The following is a 16,443-nucleotide window of genomic DNA, read 5'->3' as shown; positions in this document are numbered from 1 at the left end:
CGTCGATATTAATTGGTCAACGCGAGAGAAGGAGAAATCGATGGCAATCAACGTTTCGAGAGTACAATTCGAAAAATATGTTACGGATAGGAAAATGCATCTACGGAACAGGCTGACGGCTCGAACGAAGAAAAAGGCAACCACACAACCGGTCCATTTAAATTCCGTCTAATCTCCATTCCCTCGTAAAAAAAACCCCATGGAGAATGGAAACCCCCATGCATCAGCGACCGGTTTAAACACTTCCGAGATGGCCGAGTCACCGAAAGTCCCGACTCGAACAAAACGATCATCACAGCTGGGGATAACGAACGGGACGAGGTAGAACCGTCCCTGGAAACGGTCACAACTACAGAAACGGCCATTCATAATTTATTACCCAGCACAATCTTTTCCTTCCACGAGGAAAAGCATTCTGCGTTACCAACAGAAAGAGCGATGCTTACGGTCCTCAAGATGGACGAAACACAATGAAGATTTAACCATAATTCCCACCGTCCTGGTAGAAGTCCATCAAAACCCGAAGAGAACCCACGATTCGCCTCTAATAATGCTTTCCTCGGCCATTTGCCTTATTGCCAGCAATAAACGCGACGCTTAACACTAGGTTTACGGAGCTCTAAATATGACTATTTTACATTACTTTATAAAAATAACATGAATGTATCGATCAAAGTTTGTAGCCATTTATACCCAAAGAAATCAATTTGTTAAATAATTGCTCATGGATGCATTTTTACAATCTCAATATTCGCAATTTAAAGATATTAGAATCCGTCATTTTCACGGGTCCCGCAAACCTAGTGTTAAAATCCTCAAGTTGTATGAAACAGCCTGTACAATCAAGATTCCAGAATAGCTATATCTCCGTTCGCACCGAAGACCATCGAAACCTGAAGAGGTGCTCACTCTTCCAAATTGACAAGACCAAAATATATAAAATCCCAAAATCGAATGGAACGCCCTACGTAATCAAGATTCTTTTATTGTCAGCAAGATATGGTCCTGTAATTTTAGTTTCCCCGCTTTAATTTTTATAACGGGACATTAGCAGTGTTTGAGAGACCCCGTGTAACAAAGATTCGACGGCAATTCGGCCATAAAAGCCCGCCGAGGCCCGACTATTGCCCGGCGGACGGTCCCGTTCGGAAAGAAGCCGCGGTGGAGTCCGGATTCTTGCTAGGCATTACCTGGGCCCGAGTGGGGGCCCGAGGAGAGGTGGAGGGGAGGGTTCCCGGTGCATCGGGGAGTAGGGGGCCCGCGCGAGGAAGAGTGGGGGGGGAGGCCGCGGGGCCCGGAGGTGGATTTCTTCGGCGATGCTTGGCGGTATCGCGCGCGCGGAGGCTGCGGTTAGAAAGCCTTAAGCCCGGTGCACAGTGTCGGTTGCGATGTCCGCGACGTTACGGGCAGGACGGGCAGGACGGGACGAGACGGGGCGCATACCACCTGACCGTCTACGCTGAACGATACCACGCAACCTGTCCAGCATGCACGGTCCTCGCGTACTAACAGTGCCGTACGCTTGACCGACTGGTACCAGTACGGTACCAGTTGCCAGAGCTGGCAGCTGCCGCGAGCTGTCCGCGCGTCGTGTGTCCGCTCCGAAAACCGCTTTTCGGCCCGTCTCCCCGACAAATGGTCCCGCTCGACCAGCCGCAAGGCCGACCGATCAGCCAGGACATTCCACGGATTCCTGCGGGAGTCTAAGGACGTCTAAGCAAGAGGTACGTGGTCAGGGTATAAGCTCCAGAGCTGGCCAGGAGGCTTTCGCAGCAGCTCGTCGTAATTTCTACCTCGTCGAGCTCCGTCGACGCCTCCTCGTCGATTTTATGCCCTGGCGACCCGGTGATCTTGAATTCCTCCTTGCATTCCACCTGGTTCGTGCCCTCTACCCCCCCAGCCACCCCCCGCCCCCACACTTGTGCTCCTGCGGACTGTTTACCTGTGAACTGGTGTTGCATAGGGTGCTCTCGGTCTGCGGTCGGTGGTGACATGATATCGTTCCTGGGTGTTCCAAGTGTTGATTTTCACGAGAGGACACTGGTTTCGTGGACTGTCGGCCGACTCTCGATCGACGAGGTCCTGTTTAGGAATTCTCGGGATTTATTTGTTCACAGTTTTGCGTTTCTGTCCCAGCTCGGTCTTGATGGTTGAAAGTGATCCTTGGAGATTTGGCTATTTCGTGAAAATGTTTACGCGCAGGTAACTGTAAGAGATGGAAGCAAAGTTTCGAGATTATTGATTGGCAGATCCTTCGGAATCTGATAGATCTGATTGAAAGGAGCACCTTGTGTCTTGAAGTTTTCTTTTTCCCGTCTTTCATAGTTCTGTCTTTGGTTTATACGACATGGAACACAGCCGAATTTTCAGAACCTAATTATAACCCCCCAGAGTGAATTTGGACAGTAAAAAAAATTGCGTAATGCATACACGCGTCGAACGACGGTCTCTGCCTCCAGACAACAGATTAAACAGAATGATTTGCGCATATCGAACCGCTCGAACCGAATATCTAAATTGATTTTTTACCGTACACAGAGACGCTTATGCAAAGATGAGTAGGCTGGTTGCGTTTCTCTCCGTGTCATCGGGCACACGGAATTTCCATTCTGTCAATATTTAAATTGCCGGTGTCCCGAAAAATGGCACAGTTATGTCTCGTTATTAAACTGTTCGCTTCGTACACTTGTAACCTGTGCGTGACTATGCAAAACAGGCTCGGAGTAATCGTTGCCGCGGAATCTAACAGTATTTTCAATTACCAACTTGACGAACATCTTCACGGACGGCCGAAACTTCATACTCCGCGTTCCCCTAATTAGGACATTAAAGTGCCATTTGGGACAAATTGTTGCCGTCTAAGGAGACTCTCCGCTTTCTACGATTATTTACGGCAGAACAACAGTTTTCTATTGTTCGGGCGTTTACTTTCGAGACGTTAGCTAATAAAACATATCGCTTCTGCTGAATTCGAATCGAATCTGTCAGATCGATTGTATTGGACACCGAATAAAAAATTGATTAAATATCCTTTCAACTAATTTTAACTCGTTGTGAAACATCATGAATTATTATATACGTTCAATATTATTGTACGCCGTCATGGGTTACACAGAATTGTTTAAAAAGCAGTCTGAAAATTTCGATTTCTGAAGTCTGTCGTTCCGTCGCTCGCTGACAACGCTAATCACGGACGAAAATAGCTGATACACAATTGCCTGTTTGCCTCGAAATTATCTCCGACTCGGTACGTAATTAGCTCGTTATCATTCGCGATCTTGATTCCGCCATATTGGACCGTAAATGTTCCCGGACGCATAAAGCCTACTATAATCGCATTCAAATACTCGGAGCGTCTTCGGCGGGCATCTGGGTCTCGGAGCGAACTCCATAAAAGATTTACGATTTTCTCACAGATCCCAGCGATCATGACGATCACGGTTGAACGCGTCCGGGGCCGCGATTGCATAAGCCGGCCATTGTTGGACGCCAAAAATCTTGCCGATCGATCTTCCGCCGATGTTTGCGATGCAGGTGCAACTTTCGATGCACGATTTAGAGTTAGAAAGTGCGACCGGGGGCCCGCTTTGTTTCGCTAGTCTCTCTCCTCTCTCTCTCTCTCTCTCTCTCTCTCTCTCTCTCTCTTGCATACACCGCTGCGCACCCACGTGCGGCGGAAACGCCGCGTGTTTTGGATAAATCGCTCGCGTGCGCTTAATGTCTGTTTGTATTTTCTGTTTTTGCCCGCCTCTTTCCGCGCGAAGCACAATCGCGGAACGGAGATCGTGGACGAAATCACTTTTCGAGTCATGCACCGAGCGAGAATGACCGCAATTGGAGTGAACGCGTCGCGAGAGCGTCGAAAGTCAAAGTTTCTGTCAGTAGAACCTCGTTTATCCGAACACGTCGTGGTACAAGACCGTTTACACAACAAAATAAAAAGAATAAAAATTGTCCAAGCAGATTGACCATCTTGAGTATCATGAAATGTGCTGTTTTCGGGAATTTTTTCAAGGATAATTAAAAAGTGAAAAATTCTGGTTTTTCGCAGCGATATTCACGTCACTTTTTACTGTATTCTCCATTTTTTTTTCGGAACAGAATATTAAAAAATGGCGGAGTTATTCCCTGTTTTCGAGACGGCCTTTTATTGGCATATCGATGGACGGTCGCCATTGCCGACAAAAATTGAACCGTCCGAAATGAACGATTTTTTTTATTCTCAAACTAGATGGTATCGTGTATAATATAGCGTAGAATTTTTAAGAAATAATTCGTAGAAATGCCAGCAATTTGAATAGGAAAAAAAGAGAGAGAGCGAGGTCTGTACAATTGTTAGAAAAGTGTTGTTATGAACACTATTTTCGGTTAGAAAAATGTTGTTATTTTTCAGAATGCTCCGTGTGTTTGTTGTGAACATTTTGGCCCAGATGGTTTTTAAGAGCGCGCGCGTCGCAATAAAAATCGTGTTTGACGTTGCCCGTGAAAACTAGAGTATTCCCAGAAATGATCGTGAACCGCTGCAGACAAGGTGGTACGGAATAATTTGCATGGTCGTCCGCCGGCTACGCTAAACTAACATACTATTTACGCAACCTCGAGCTCTCTATTTACTGGCTGGAACGTTACTTCACGTGGTCTCGACAATAAACCCGACTTGGAAAAACTGGAACGAGGAAAATTACGTAATATACGTCAACCAGAACGTTGTGACGCTCGTCGTTAGGTTTAAAGACGTTGACAACCTTCGGGCCGGAGGAACCATAATTAACTGACGGGCCACCGTTACAGTAGCAAAATCTGTGCTCGCATGTTTAATAACGGTAGCAGTCGAAAGAGACAGTTGTTGAAAGTAGATCATTTTACAGTTGTTGAAAGTAGAGATTCCTCTATGACATATCATTAAATTGTTTTATTCCTAGTTTCTCAGCATTCATTTTATTAACAAAACAGTCCTGAAAACTCAACTATTATGATAGTCATATACCTATATGCAATTTTGTAACATAAAGAAACGAGAGATTAAAGAAATAAATAAGTGTAGAAACGGGGAAGATGAAAGTATGAAATACAATAGCTCATGGGATTCCATTGTTACGATTAAAATAATTTGTGTGGTGTCACAAATCAGTCGCTTTGTCTGCAGGAATTTTCTAGCGTCGAATTTGAATGACTTTTTTCATATTTTTTTTTATTTAAAGACTCGTTTAGGGGTTGCAGTAAATTTTCTATGGAAGTAAACGCCTCGTAAAAATTGATGTGTTCATTTCGGATTAAAGAGTCTATCGAAGAATTGTTTCCAAGTCTGTACCTCGTATGCTACAAATCACTATCGACTGGACATAGTAGCACCGCTATCCAATAGCTGTCGTTTCTACTCTCCGGAGTATAACTCTCAGGAGTCTACCCTTAACACTTTAACAGCAGCCGCAGTTTTCTGGGCCGCACGCTTCCACTCGAGAGTTTCTGACAAATCTATCGCGAGATACTTGCAAACAAATTGAGGACAAACATCGAGGCAACAGAGCGACGGTGACTTCATTTATCTCCAAACATCTATAATTGCAGTAAATTTGTTAGCATACTGTACGCCATCGGGAACGCTGTTGCACGGGAAAAACACTCAATTTTATTTTACCGCATGGAATATTTTTTAATATTTGCTTTTCGAATATTAATCAATACCAATTCGTATAGTGTGTAGATACATCGTACACACGAGTTTTCATAACATAAACAATTTTTTAAATACAGTTTAAACGAACAATTTTGACTGAAATCTGTGCTGACATGCTGTTGAATTCTTCGATCGAAAATATACAGTATAAAAAAAATTCTGTTGTTCTGCACTCACTAGTTTCCGAGGTATCTCAAAAACATGTTTTTGCCCCGACTTTCAGGGTTGTTTTCACCCTCGGTTATATGAATCGCAGTAGACAGAATACGTGCCAGATAGACTACATACGAATTGGCAGGATTTCGAAAAGGAAAGGTAAATATCGATTTTACAACTTTTTCTTATCCGAGCCTGTATTAAAAATTGTAATAAATCGAAATACCATTAAAACTTTCAGTCGCTTGTTCCTGCACCGATTCCAATAAAATTTTCAACATCTACGTAACCGATGTGGTTCTACTCAAAATGCTAATAATTATTTAAGATGTAACTATTAATATAACTATTAATATAGCTATATTTAATATAACTATTTTTGGACTTGGACGAAGTTTTCCTATCTCACAAGGTTTCCATTTACCATTTCGATAGAGACTATAAATATAATTTAATCGAATCGGTGAATTTTTAAAATACATTTCAGAGGTGCGCACAAGGGTGAGAAAAAGTGATTCTGTTTGAACGGGTACAGAGTTTTGTAACCGACTGCAAATTTCATTAGAGCCGGCGCGTTACAGTTAAGCAGCGTCCCGTGTTAGTCGGCGATAATTTGTAGTCGCATGAACATTTATAGTCCAATGGCGGCTTGCGAAGGTTATTCTCACGTGGCCAGGCAGCAGAAGCGTCTATGCAGATCCGGTGGCACCGATAAACGGCAGATGAAGAGAAGAGACCGGACTAAAGCAAAACAAAGCAAAGTAAAGCGAAGCGAAGCAAAGCAAAGCGAAGCAAGTACACGGTGAGCAAGAGTCACGTGTAATAACATGATTATGCGTTGCACACAATCGCGTGTATTCGCCAATTCCCGCGACTGCGATGACGTGACCACAGTGTCGTAGGTGCTGCTACACGTGTGCGTTCCCATTACGAACACAGGGGGCTCACATACCTGTCCATTCATGGTGAGGACGTTGCGTCGACAGAACCACTCGAACCTGAATTTCTTCTTCGGTTCTAGCCCTTCGAAATATACACTTCGAAAATCGGATGATTCAATTAAATTATATTTAATATTCGTCTTAATCGAAATGGTAAATAGAAACCTAGTGACATAGTCAAATTTCATAGGGATCCACAAGTAGTTATATTATTAATAGTTACACATTAAATAATGATTCGCATACATTTGAGTGGTGCCACATCGGTCCCAATAGTTCACTCAAGGGTTAAGGAGGTGTCCTAGTTTTTCATTTTTAAGAAATCGACTTTTTTCCTTTTTCCATTCTTTTAACTATAGATTTGATTAAGGATGTTTGGGACACTTCACCTGAAACATTTAAAAAGAAGATTAAAAAATTAGAAAATGGCACCTTTCTGAATGACAAGTACCATTTTTCGCACATTTAATAGGAAGCTAGAATGACGAGTAAGAAACAATTTGATGAAATATATCAATAATATTTAATTGCAAGTTTCCAGAGAAAAAAGGCAAAACAGGTGTTTCTACGTGGATTTATGTCCGATACAATTTCCCAAAATGTCGTATAGCTAAAAGCTTGATAAATTTTGGAGAGCTTTTGAATTTATTATTTTGATTATTTCGATCCTAATAAAGCTGTTAATATACGACACAGTTTTCGTTTTTACTCGCATAGATATTCGCAACGTACGGTTCGTACGATTACACTTTTACCGGAAACATAGTGATAAATAAAACAGCGTACGGATTCATTCAAATATCAACCGTGTTGCGTGGCAGCGTCATAAATACGGGATTAAGAAATCCTGCAACGAATTCGCGGGACTAGCTTGAATAGAGGCAATTTACATTTTTGACGGCGGAATGCTTATGGTTTAATTAATTTAGCGGGGGGAAAATATTGCAGTGTCACTCGGGGTTCCTCTTCAACGAAAAATTTCCCGCATGGTAAACTCGATTGTGCGGAAAATGAAAAATCACCGCGATCCGAATTGTTCGCGCGCCACCCGCGAAACAGAAATCCGGCTCTCCTAAATTTCAACCAAGTTGGCCAATTTGTGTGCAAAAAAAAAAAAAAATAGAAATTTCTCCGCGCAGAAAATGGAAAATCCGGGCTTCTAAATTCCTGCCAACCTATTTTCATATTTTTCCTTTTCGGCGAGAAAAGATCGAAGCCCATAAATTTCCGTTCCTTCGTTCCACCTTATGAAGTTGAAAAACACTGCCGTACCTCGTATCTTCATAAAAATGTATGATAGATATCTTTCTCATTTTTATCGAAACGATCAAGTTTTATAAGTTATCGCGAAATTTACCGCTTCGCGGTGAAAACGGTGTTTCCACGTGGGCGGCGTCACGGATTAGAATATCAAACAATTCGCTGTTTCGAAAAATGGAAAAATTTAGCTTTTTAAAAATAAACAACATAAACAAGTTAATACCGTAGAAAGTCTCTACACAGTATTTTTTAACGATTCCGCTACGTCGAACAAGAGTTTAAAAGAAATTACTGGAGATAAGTTGTGAACATTAAAACTGTTGGTGTTACTAAATAATTTATTAGAAGATCCACGAATATTTTCATTTTCAAAGAACTAATCCTCACACGTTTCTCGGGATGAAAATTCTTCACCCATATTCTTTTTTTTTTGACACTTTTAACCGTTCTCAGTTGTGTTTCTTCAGAACGTGACAATGAAACGTGGTTTGCTAATTCAGAGTGTAAAGCAAAAATGGCCGTAATATTTGCCCTACTTTTCGCGAATAGAGGGTACCGTTAAAATTTTTTCGCGTGGCGAAAATATCGCAGACTTGGGTGCGAAATCCCGTGAATGTGTGCCAAGTGTGAAAAAATATCTGCCGCCGCAGGCTTCGGGAGAATCACGTTTCAAATGCATCAAAATCCGCCGTCTGGCTATTGCGGATGCAGCAGAGATCGGCGTCAGCGAATGTCTTATCGCGATGCAGGAATAGCTTAACTCATGGGCTCGCATATTTTTCTGTGTTACGCTCTGGATCTGGCATTGCAAATTCGCGTTCCATTCGTCGTCGACGGTGGAACACGGTTCACGGTAACGAGAGTACGACTTTCAAATGCGCCGGGATGATTTACGGCGCTCGATCGGTGAAGCATCGCCGCGGTGATTTCACGCCGTTGTTCCCTTTGCGAATCCGCCCTTCGTTCTACCGTGAGAAACAAAATTTTCAATAATTCCCACCGCGCGAATCCAAAATCAAATGACACGGCGTCCGATTCCACGTTCCTTGGAATAGCTCCTCGAAAATGAATCGATAATTCGTTTCCACAGTAAAGCCTCGTTCCAAGCCGCACGGACCTACACGATCTTAGTCGTAGCAATACTTAACCCTTTGCACTCGAAGCTATTTTAACTCCAAAACGATAGATTTCTTCCGACCTAGAATATTGCCCTTCTATATACTTTCTTTTTAACTCGCAATTTACTCGTACAATACCGAAATGTTAAGTAATTTATTAAATACAAACAAATTTAATAATGTCAAAAATATTTTGAATAATGATACAGCAATTTCTAGTGGTGCCTTACAGTCACCATTCGAGTGCTAAGGGTTAAACATTCTTCTAATATTTTTACTGCTTTGTGCTCCACCTTTTTTTTTTGTCGGAACGCATAAAATCCGCAGTCTAATAAAGATGCTGTGATAATAGTATCCCCGATAATGTAAGATAACATATTATGATATTTATATATCATTATAATGTTATATATGTATACCGATAGTCCAGTAATGGTACAGTTATAGAAATGGCATAGAGCTGTGCATTTATGAACGATTTGGTGTAAAGTACGAAAGAAATGGTAGTTGAAAAATTTTTTCTTCGGACATACCGGAAGAATGGAGTTACGCGTGCAATATTTCGCAAGTGGTTGGCTCGGAAAGCCCCCCATTCATTTTCTTATGGTCGTTTAGCGCGGAAATCGTTGGATACTGTGGGCGAGCGATGACGTTACGCGTAATGCACCGTTAAAGGGTGTGTTCCCGGCATTCTTTGGATGATCATTGGGTAGAAGGTCACCTGCCCGGGAAAAGATATAATGTACGGCACGGTTGAATAGCTGGGAGTGTGCTATGTGGCAATTCACGGCGATAGCATTAACACCGATAAGAAGCTTCCTTCAGAAGACAGCCATTATAACGACTACTATAACTTACGAGTATGTTTCCGCGAAACTTACTGTACGAAACTCGTTAACAGTCTATAATTCGAGATACCGGCCATTTTGAAATGAAACTTGCAATTTTGAACGCCTGGAACAGAAAGTAATCTACAATAATTCCTAATAATAACAATAATAATATATTCTTTAAAATGATCAGCCTTTTTCACCGAAGTAATTGTACCTAAAATATCGATGCAACAACATGCTTTTTATTAGTCGTAAATAACAGCTGACACAATTAGTTTTATGCTGCTTCAAAAATGGCTTCCAGGTTAACAGTGACCCTCACCTGTTTGGGATTCTATTAACACTTTTTTTCTAAAAATCTGTGAGTACAATTCTCTTTGACCCATTCTTGAAACATTATTATATATTTACATTAATCTTGCGTAAAACACAGCTCGCGTACCAGCAAAAAGTTAACTGCTATTTATTCAGAAATTCTAAACTGTTTATGGAGCGAACTCTAGAAGACGTAACAAAACGGTATTACAATAATAAATCAATAGATAGGTGACCAAGAACAGTTGCTAATTTGCACAGCTGATATCAATAAATAATCAGTGTACAAATACCATTTTTTTTCCTACAGAAGAAATGACTAATTGTCAACCAATTTATCGCAAAGTAATATTTATCCTCCGGTAGCAGTACAGTGAAACTACATGTTTGCATAAATGTTCCACGGTCTGTACGCGACATGTTGATTAATATTATCGAAGGATAAGAGGATCACTGACGTCAAGGTAGCCGTAACGCGAGGTAGCAGCCATTGTAACCCTCGCGAAGGCTAATAAGACAGAGTTCGCTATAGCAGAACGACTGCAATAACTCAGAGGCAAGGTCAAACGGACCGTACGTTCACATAAATTTATTTTATTGTCTCTAAGTGCTAAATCGACTTCTTGGCGAGGTGTTGCTTGTTGCGAAACACTCCGGTTGAGTATAGAAACGATACTTTCCTGATTAAACTGACGTATATTGTGCCTGATTGCGAAACCCCGATAAGGTGTTCCCGAATGGCTCCTCCTTAAATGGAGGACCGATTTATTGCTTCGTCGCTAATTTATCACACGCTTAAAGGCGCGATAAGCCTTTTACAACGAGACTAGTCGCTTCGCAAGCGAGCCTTTGGGTTCACGGGAATTTTCATGGTAATCGCAACGGGAAACGTTCTTCCGATGCCTGAAATCATTGTGGCATCGAACTGCTGGGCCGTGGAATGCATAAATAAATTTTTCTTTCACAAGCGTAATCGCACGGAGGACATTTTTTAAACGATTAACAGGTCGTAGCGGTTGAATCGTCGAGTCACTGAATTTCTAAATGAATTTTTTCTTCCGCGAAGGTTCCGATGTTCGTCGGATACACCTGATTTGTGCTTGGCTCCTGCCGATTGACACAATTTTTATTTTCGCACGAAGCTCCCGCAGTCTGCTCGTGATCCGCGAGGAGCACCGGGTCGTAAACAAATGTGCGAAACTTTCCTCGAAATAGCAGCGTGCTCTTTTCGGCGCGAGCCATAAAACTGGCAGCGTCGTTCGCTGGCTGTCCCTTAGAATCCCCCGGTCCCCTAAATCACGGGCACGGACGAGGTTTTCCGGTCTATCTATCGATTTATCGCTGCGAGTTGTCGCCGATTTTCCTCTGAAATTCGATCTTTTTATTTTTCTCTCTCTCTCTCTCTGTCTGTTCCGTGGGCAGGTGGCCGTGAAAAAGGTGAACCGGGGGAACGTTCGCGAAGGAAGAGAAGAGACTCGCACCGGTTGCGGCAGGTCACGAGGAACGGGTCTTCAGGATGGCCTACATTATCCGGCGTTATCGGTGAGAGAACCGCCGGAGCTCCGAGAGGAAACGGAGAGAGAGAGAGAGAGAGAGAGGGAGAGAGAGGGGGAGAGAGTGCAGAGATAATAGCGGGACAGGAAGAAAAATGGGCCAAGCTTGGTGCAAGGAGAAGACCACGAAGGCTGAGGACTCCAAGTCCCCCTTGGACCGGGTCTTCGTGAGATGCGCGCACCGGGTACGTGAACGAACACACTCATCTTGTCTTTCTTTATCTTCGATCGCTTCTTCGCCGAAACACCGTTCTATTGCGTTGATGTATCACTTCTGTCGCGCAAGCAGGTATTCCGGTGTTCGAGGCCGAGTTTAACCATCTTTCTTTTTATTTCAGACGAACAATTAAACCTTTCGCGTCGAGATTTTGCGCACGTATTTACTCGGTACTCGAAGCGCACCTGTGATTCTTTTCGAACGAAAAATAATCAAGATCACGCGGAGTTATGTATTTTGTAAACCGTCGGTAATCTCGATCCTTTGAATTTCGTGCACACGCTTTCCGATTCAGCGTGCATAAACGTTTTATCGCGACAAGACGATTTGTTTTTTAAAATAGAGCCATTATGCGGCGCGAACCGGTGACACACAGGTGTAAAAATAAAGCCTGACGCCTCGACATAACAAGCAGATAAAAATATATATTTTCCTCGGCGGTGCGGCGTGGTTTACGATCGTTCTTATAGATCGGAGAACGAGTTTCGAGAACGGCCGACAAATTGCCCGCGATTGTTGCCGATTTTCGTACGGTTCACTACTAGGACACTTTTCCGCGGGTATTTTATTCGCGGACGCGACACAAATATCAAGCAGGATGTCCGCGCCCCGTTCGCGGACCGCATTTACATCGATTACCACATTATCGTCGATTTTATCAGTTATAAACCGGCGGGACGCGTCGCAAAAGCCGGAATTTACCGAGCAATTCTGCGCATTAGCGTCGCGTGCTGCAAGGAAAATTTAAATAACTCATTATTGTGTACGCTCGTCGGCGGGCACTTATGCGTGTGCGCGCCTCCCGCGGATTTATCATTGTGCATCGGACGCGAACGTGTCGCTCTAATTTGGAATCCGAGACACGCAGATATGCGTGTAATTGCTAATTAACCAAGTGACGGGCACCCCCCACTCCCCCTGTCCGGACCACCACTGTTGCACACGGACGCGTGACGCGTCCGCAAAAAGTGGCCGAACTCGCGAAAACACGTGCTGTCCGATGCTGTTTGCACACGGGGACCGGTTATTTTTAAACGGACGGTATCTATAGCATTGATTAATTGCAGTCGAAAAATAATGAGCTCAGTAATTGACGCAATTAACGTGTACAATTATTGAGCTGCAAATTATTATTTCTGCGTATTTCTATTTCTATTCACATTTACTCCATCTTTTTTTTCTCAGACTTATTTCATTTTTATTCCATTTTCTGTTATTTATTGTGATGGCTTAACTATATTTTTTATTTTTGTGGTTGTATGTACATGATATTGCACAAATAATTGTTATAAGTATTTCTAACACTTTCCACTTCCCTTGAAATGATTTTCCAAGTATGTCGTTTTTAAGCAATTGTTCAAGCACGCCTTTAATTCACCTTGACGAGGTTTTAACACGTTCTCCAGCAAAGGAAGACTCGCCGTGCAATTCGACGCTGTAATTTCAACAATTAGAAAACGCGAGGCGGCCCATGCGATTAGAATTGACTCGTAGGATGCTATAGCAACCGAAGGACTCAGTTTCATAAAATGTGTTCGCCATTTTCCTGAAAGGTTCTAACCGTGACAGATAAGGACAAGCGAACGCAAGAAGCTGTTGCACGGCAAGCAATTTTCTTATTAGCCGCGAGAGGAATATTTGCCGACCTCTCTATGGACGCGCGAGCGTAATCCTCGCGTTGCATAATCGCTGTTTAACGAAAGGTATACAAAGCTGCGGGCTGTCTCGGAGACTGGCACGTGGATATTAATAACCGTTGGAATTGAAAATTCGTATATTCATCGTAGATCAACGACCATCCATTACCGTTAATAACGAGAACAAATGGCTGGAGAAAATGGAAATTTGTCACGTCCTTCCGGGGATAATTGTCGCTGTTGAATTTGACGGAACGGTAGCGGGATCTTGAAGAATAATATTCGCGAACTTCCGCTCTCTCGCGAGTCTCAAAATGCACTGACAATGTTCACCAAGCTTTAACACACTTCGATCCAATTAAAAAAAAAAAAAAAAAAAGAAATACAACTGTAAAACCTCTCGAAGCAATTTTTTCTTGTAAGAAAATAGTCGCGGGACTTAGCAAGGAGCACGGAAAAGAAAGTTTAACGGCGTGAATTAGCATGAGCGTCCACAATCTGCGGTAGTTATCGCTTCGGCTCGCCTCGGGTCAGCGTTTCCTCAATCCCATCAATTTTCCCCGGCGAATTTCTCTGTAGACGATTAGTTCTAGTGTCCGGTACCGTATTGCAGACATTCCGCGTCACGGGCGAACCAGCCGGAAATTTCAGCTCGCAGAGTCCCATCGTAAATAGACGCCTCGCCGCTGCGCTGAAGGATTCTCCGTCGCGTCAAAAAAGAAAAAAAAAAAAAAGAAAAAGACCAGCCGCCTCGTTTCGCCTCACCTGTCCGGAAATACGTGGCGCACGTGTTTACGCAATCTCTGCGTTACCGGGCAATAAGCAGGAGACGCGTCATTCGCACGCGTGGCCTCTGCTCTCCTCTCTTTTTCTCTCTCTCTCCTCTCCCACGTGTTCTGCTCTCGAGAAATATTAACATTCTTCCCGGACGTCTTGTGTGCTTAACGGGCTCCCGATGCGAAATATTCCGCGGAAACAGCGTACTCGCCGAGCACTCAACATGGCCGACCTGTCGACGCCATCTTGGAGAACCCGCCTGACGCTTATCTAATTCTCCTTCAGTTCCTTTCGATGATAAACTGACCGAGCGACGATTCGATTCAGTGCAGTTGTGCAATGCGAGTTTGCAGTGTTGGAGGCTATTATTTATTCAGCGAATAAGAAAATTCAGTTAACCTACAGTAGGAAATAATAATTAGAAGCAATAATTATTAGACAAATTTAGAGATCAGATAGAAAGCTTGCTTTAACAATTTTGATAAATTGAAAATAATATATTGACACGGTCTAATTCATAATTAGTTAATAATATTTAGTTTTCTGGTGCAGAACCAGTTCTGTGATCGATGACGTCGGCCATTTTGCTGATACCCAGCATATTTTACTGCTGCATGTATAAATTAATATCTTGGCCCCCTCTTAGAGAATTTATTGACGATTTACAATCTCAGCCAGTTTCTATGCACTTTCTTCGACTTACAAGTGACGAATGAATCTCCAATATGACAATTGGAAGCTTTCAGTTTGAATTAGGGTTGCTCAGATAGTCTAGCAGGAGTCCTCGTATTTTTGTCTGACGGTACGGTGAAACAGAAGTTCGAGCTGTCTTCAATTTCGCACATCTCCGCGAGTTATTTCTTCCAGAGGGATTTCCATCCTCCGCGAAAGCACAAAGAGCCACAGTGTAGGGACGCACCACGTCGACTACTTCATTAAGCCGGGCGCAAACATCTGGCAGAAACGTTTTCTTCAGCAGTGCCGATCGTAATCAGTTGCTGTCTCGTCGTTGGCTATGACGAATGAAATTTGAATGAAGCCTCCTTTACGCTTGTTTACCAGCTTCGTTTTCTACTGCGCTGCGCCTCTGAAGTAGCCTCTTCGAGGCTAGGCCTGGGTCAAGACGTCGTTTACGGCACGCTCTTGTGCAACAAGAAGCCCGTTCTTGAAACCCGTGCCCATAGCCGATTCGTTTCTTACACTTGCCGCGACCAGCTTTCTTGAAAAATTGGTGCCGGAACGCCGATGTCAAGGTAACGCCGTTGGGAAAGACGCCATTGTTATTGTTGCCGCGTCCTTTGTACCCGGATCCTTATCTAAACTCTGCACTGAAATCATTCCTTAATCTGGGAATCCTCGTCGAAGTCGCTGATACCGTGCAGTATGGAAAAATTAAAGCACGGAGGCCAACTCGCGACCAACATGGCGATCTATCAAAAATTTTTGAACTGGTGATCTCCTAGCATTGAAACGTGGATTTTCGACGTTCTCTCGCCGAAATCTACAGGATTACATGAAAAAAAGTTAAAAATTTCTGGTTTCCCGAGGCAAAGTTTAACCACCTTATTGTACAATGAAAGTATAAAGAGACGCGGAGAACACGTAGAATATTAGTTCTGCTAAGTTCTCATTTCCTTTAGTCGTATTGTTAGTATCAAGGGATTTTCTGAAAAGTATTGGAAATGCACAAATCAACAAAGAATCGTAGGAAGGTTAGATTTCGAGGTGGCAAAATCATTGTTGTGGGCTGCATTGTCGCGGAATGTTTAAATAAAAAGATCTAGCAACAGCAACGGCGTGTAGACGCCGGTAACGACCGCCATATTGGATACTGTCTGCGAAGTAAGAATTTATAGCAGCGACTGCTACATACCTCGAACATAAATTATTTCGAACCATATTTATAGGACACTTCTGTCTATATATTGTAGTCGTTGGCGCGTAAAAATATTTTGATTA

General features: G+C 43.0%; 1 protein-coding gene across 1 annotated transcript in view; it reads left to right on the top strand.

Annotated features, from left to right (window-relative positions):
- Nucleotides 1-1,373: 1,373 nt before the first annotated feature.
- Nucleotides 1,374-16,443, top strand: part of LOC143357359 (uncharacterized) — a 52,933-nt gene continuing 37,863 nt past the window's right edge. Inside the window, exons 1-2 of the mRNA XM_076793773.1 lie at nucleotides 1,374-1,724; nucleotides 11,723-12,038. Of these exons, the coding sequence (XP_076649888.1) occupies nucleotides 11,949-12,038 (90 nt within the window). The 5' untranslated portion in view covers nucleotides 1,374-1,724; nucleotides 11,723-11,948. The remainder of the gene's footprint in view (nucleotides 1,725-11,722; nucleotides 12,039-16,443) is intronic.

The sequence above is a fragment of the Halictus rubicundus genome, chromosome 9 (assembly GCF_050948215.1).
Source record: "Halictus rubicundus isolate RS-2024b chromosome 9, iyHalRubi1_principal, whole genome shotgun sequence".
Classification (NCBI taxonomy): domain Eukaryota; kingdom Metazoa; phylum Arthropoda; class Insecta; order Hymenoptera; family Halictidae; genus Halictus; species Halictus rubicundus.
The sequence above is the reverse complement of the archived record's forward strand: the minus strand, read 5'-3'. Positions and strand labels throughout refer to the sequence as shown.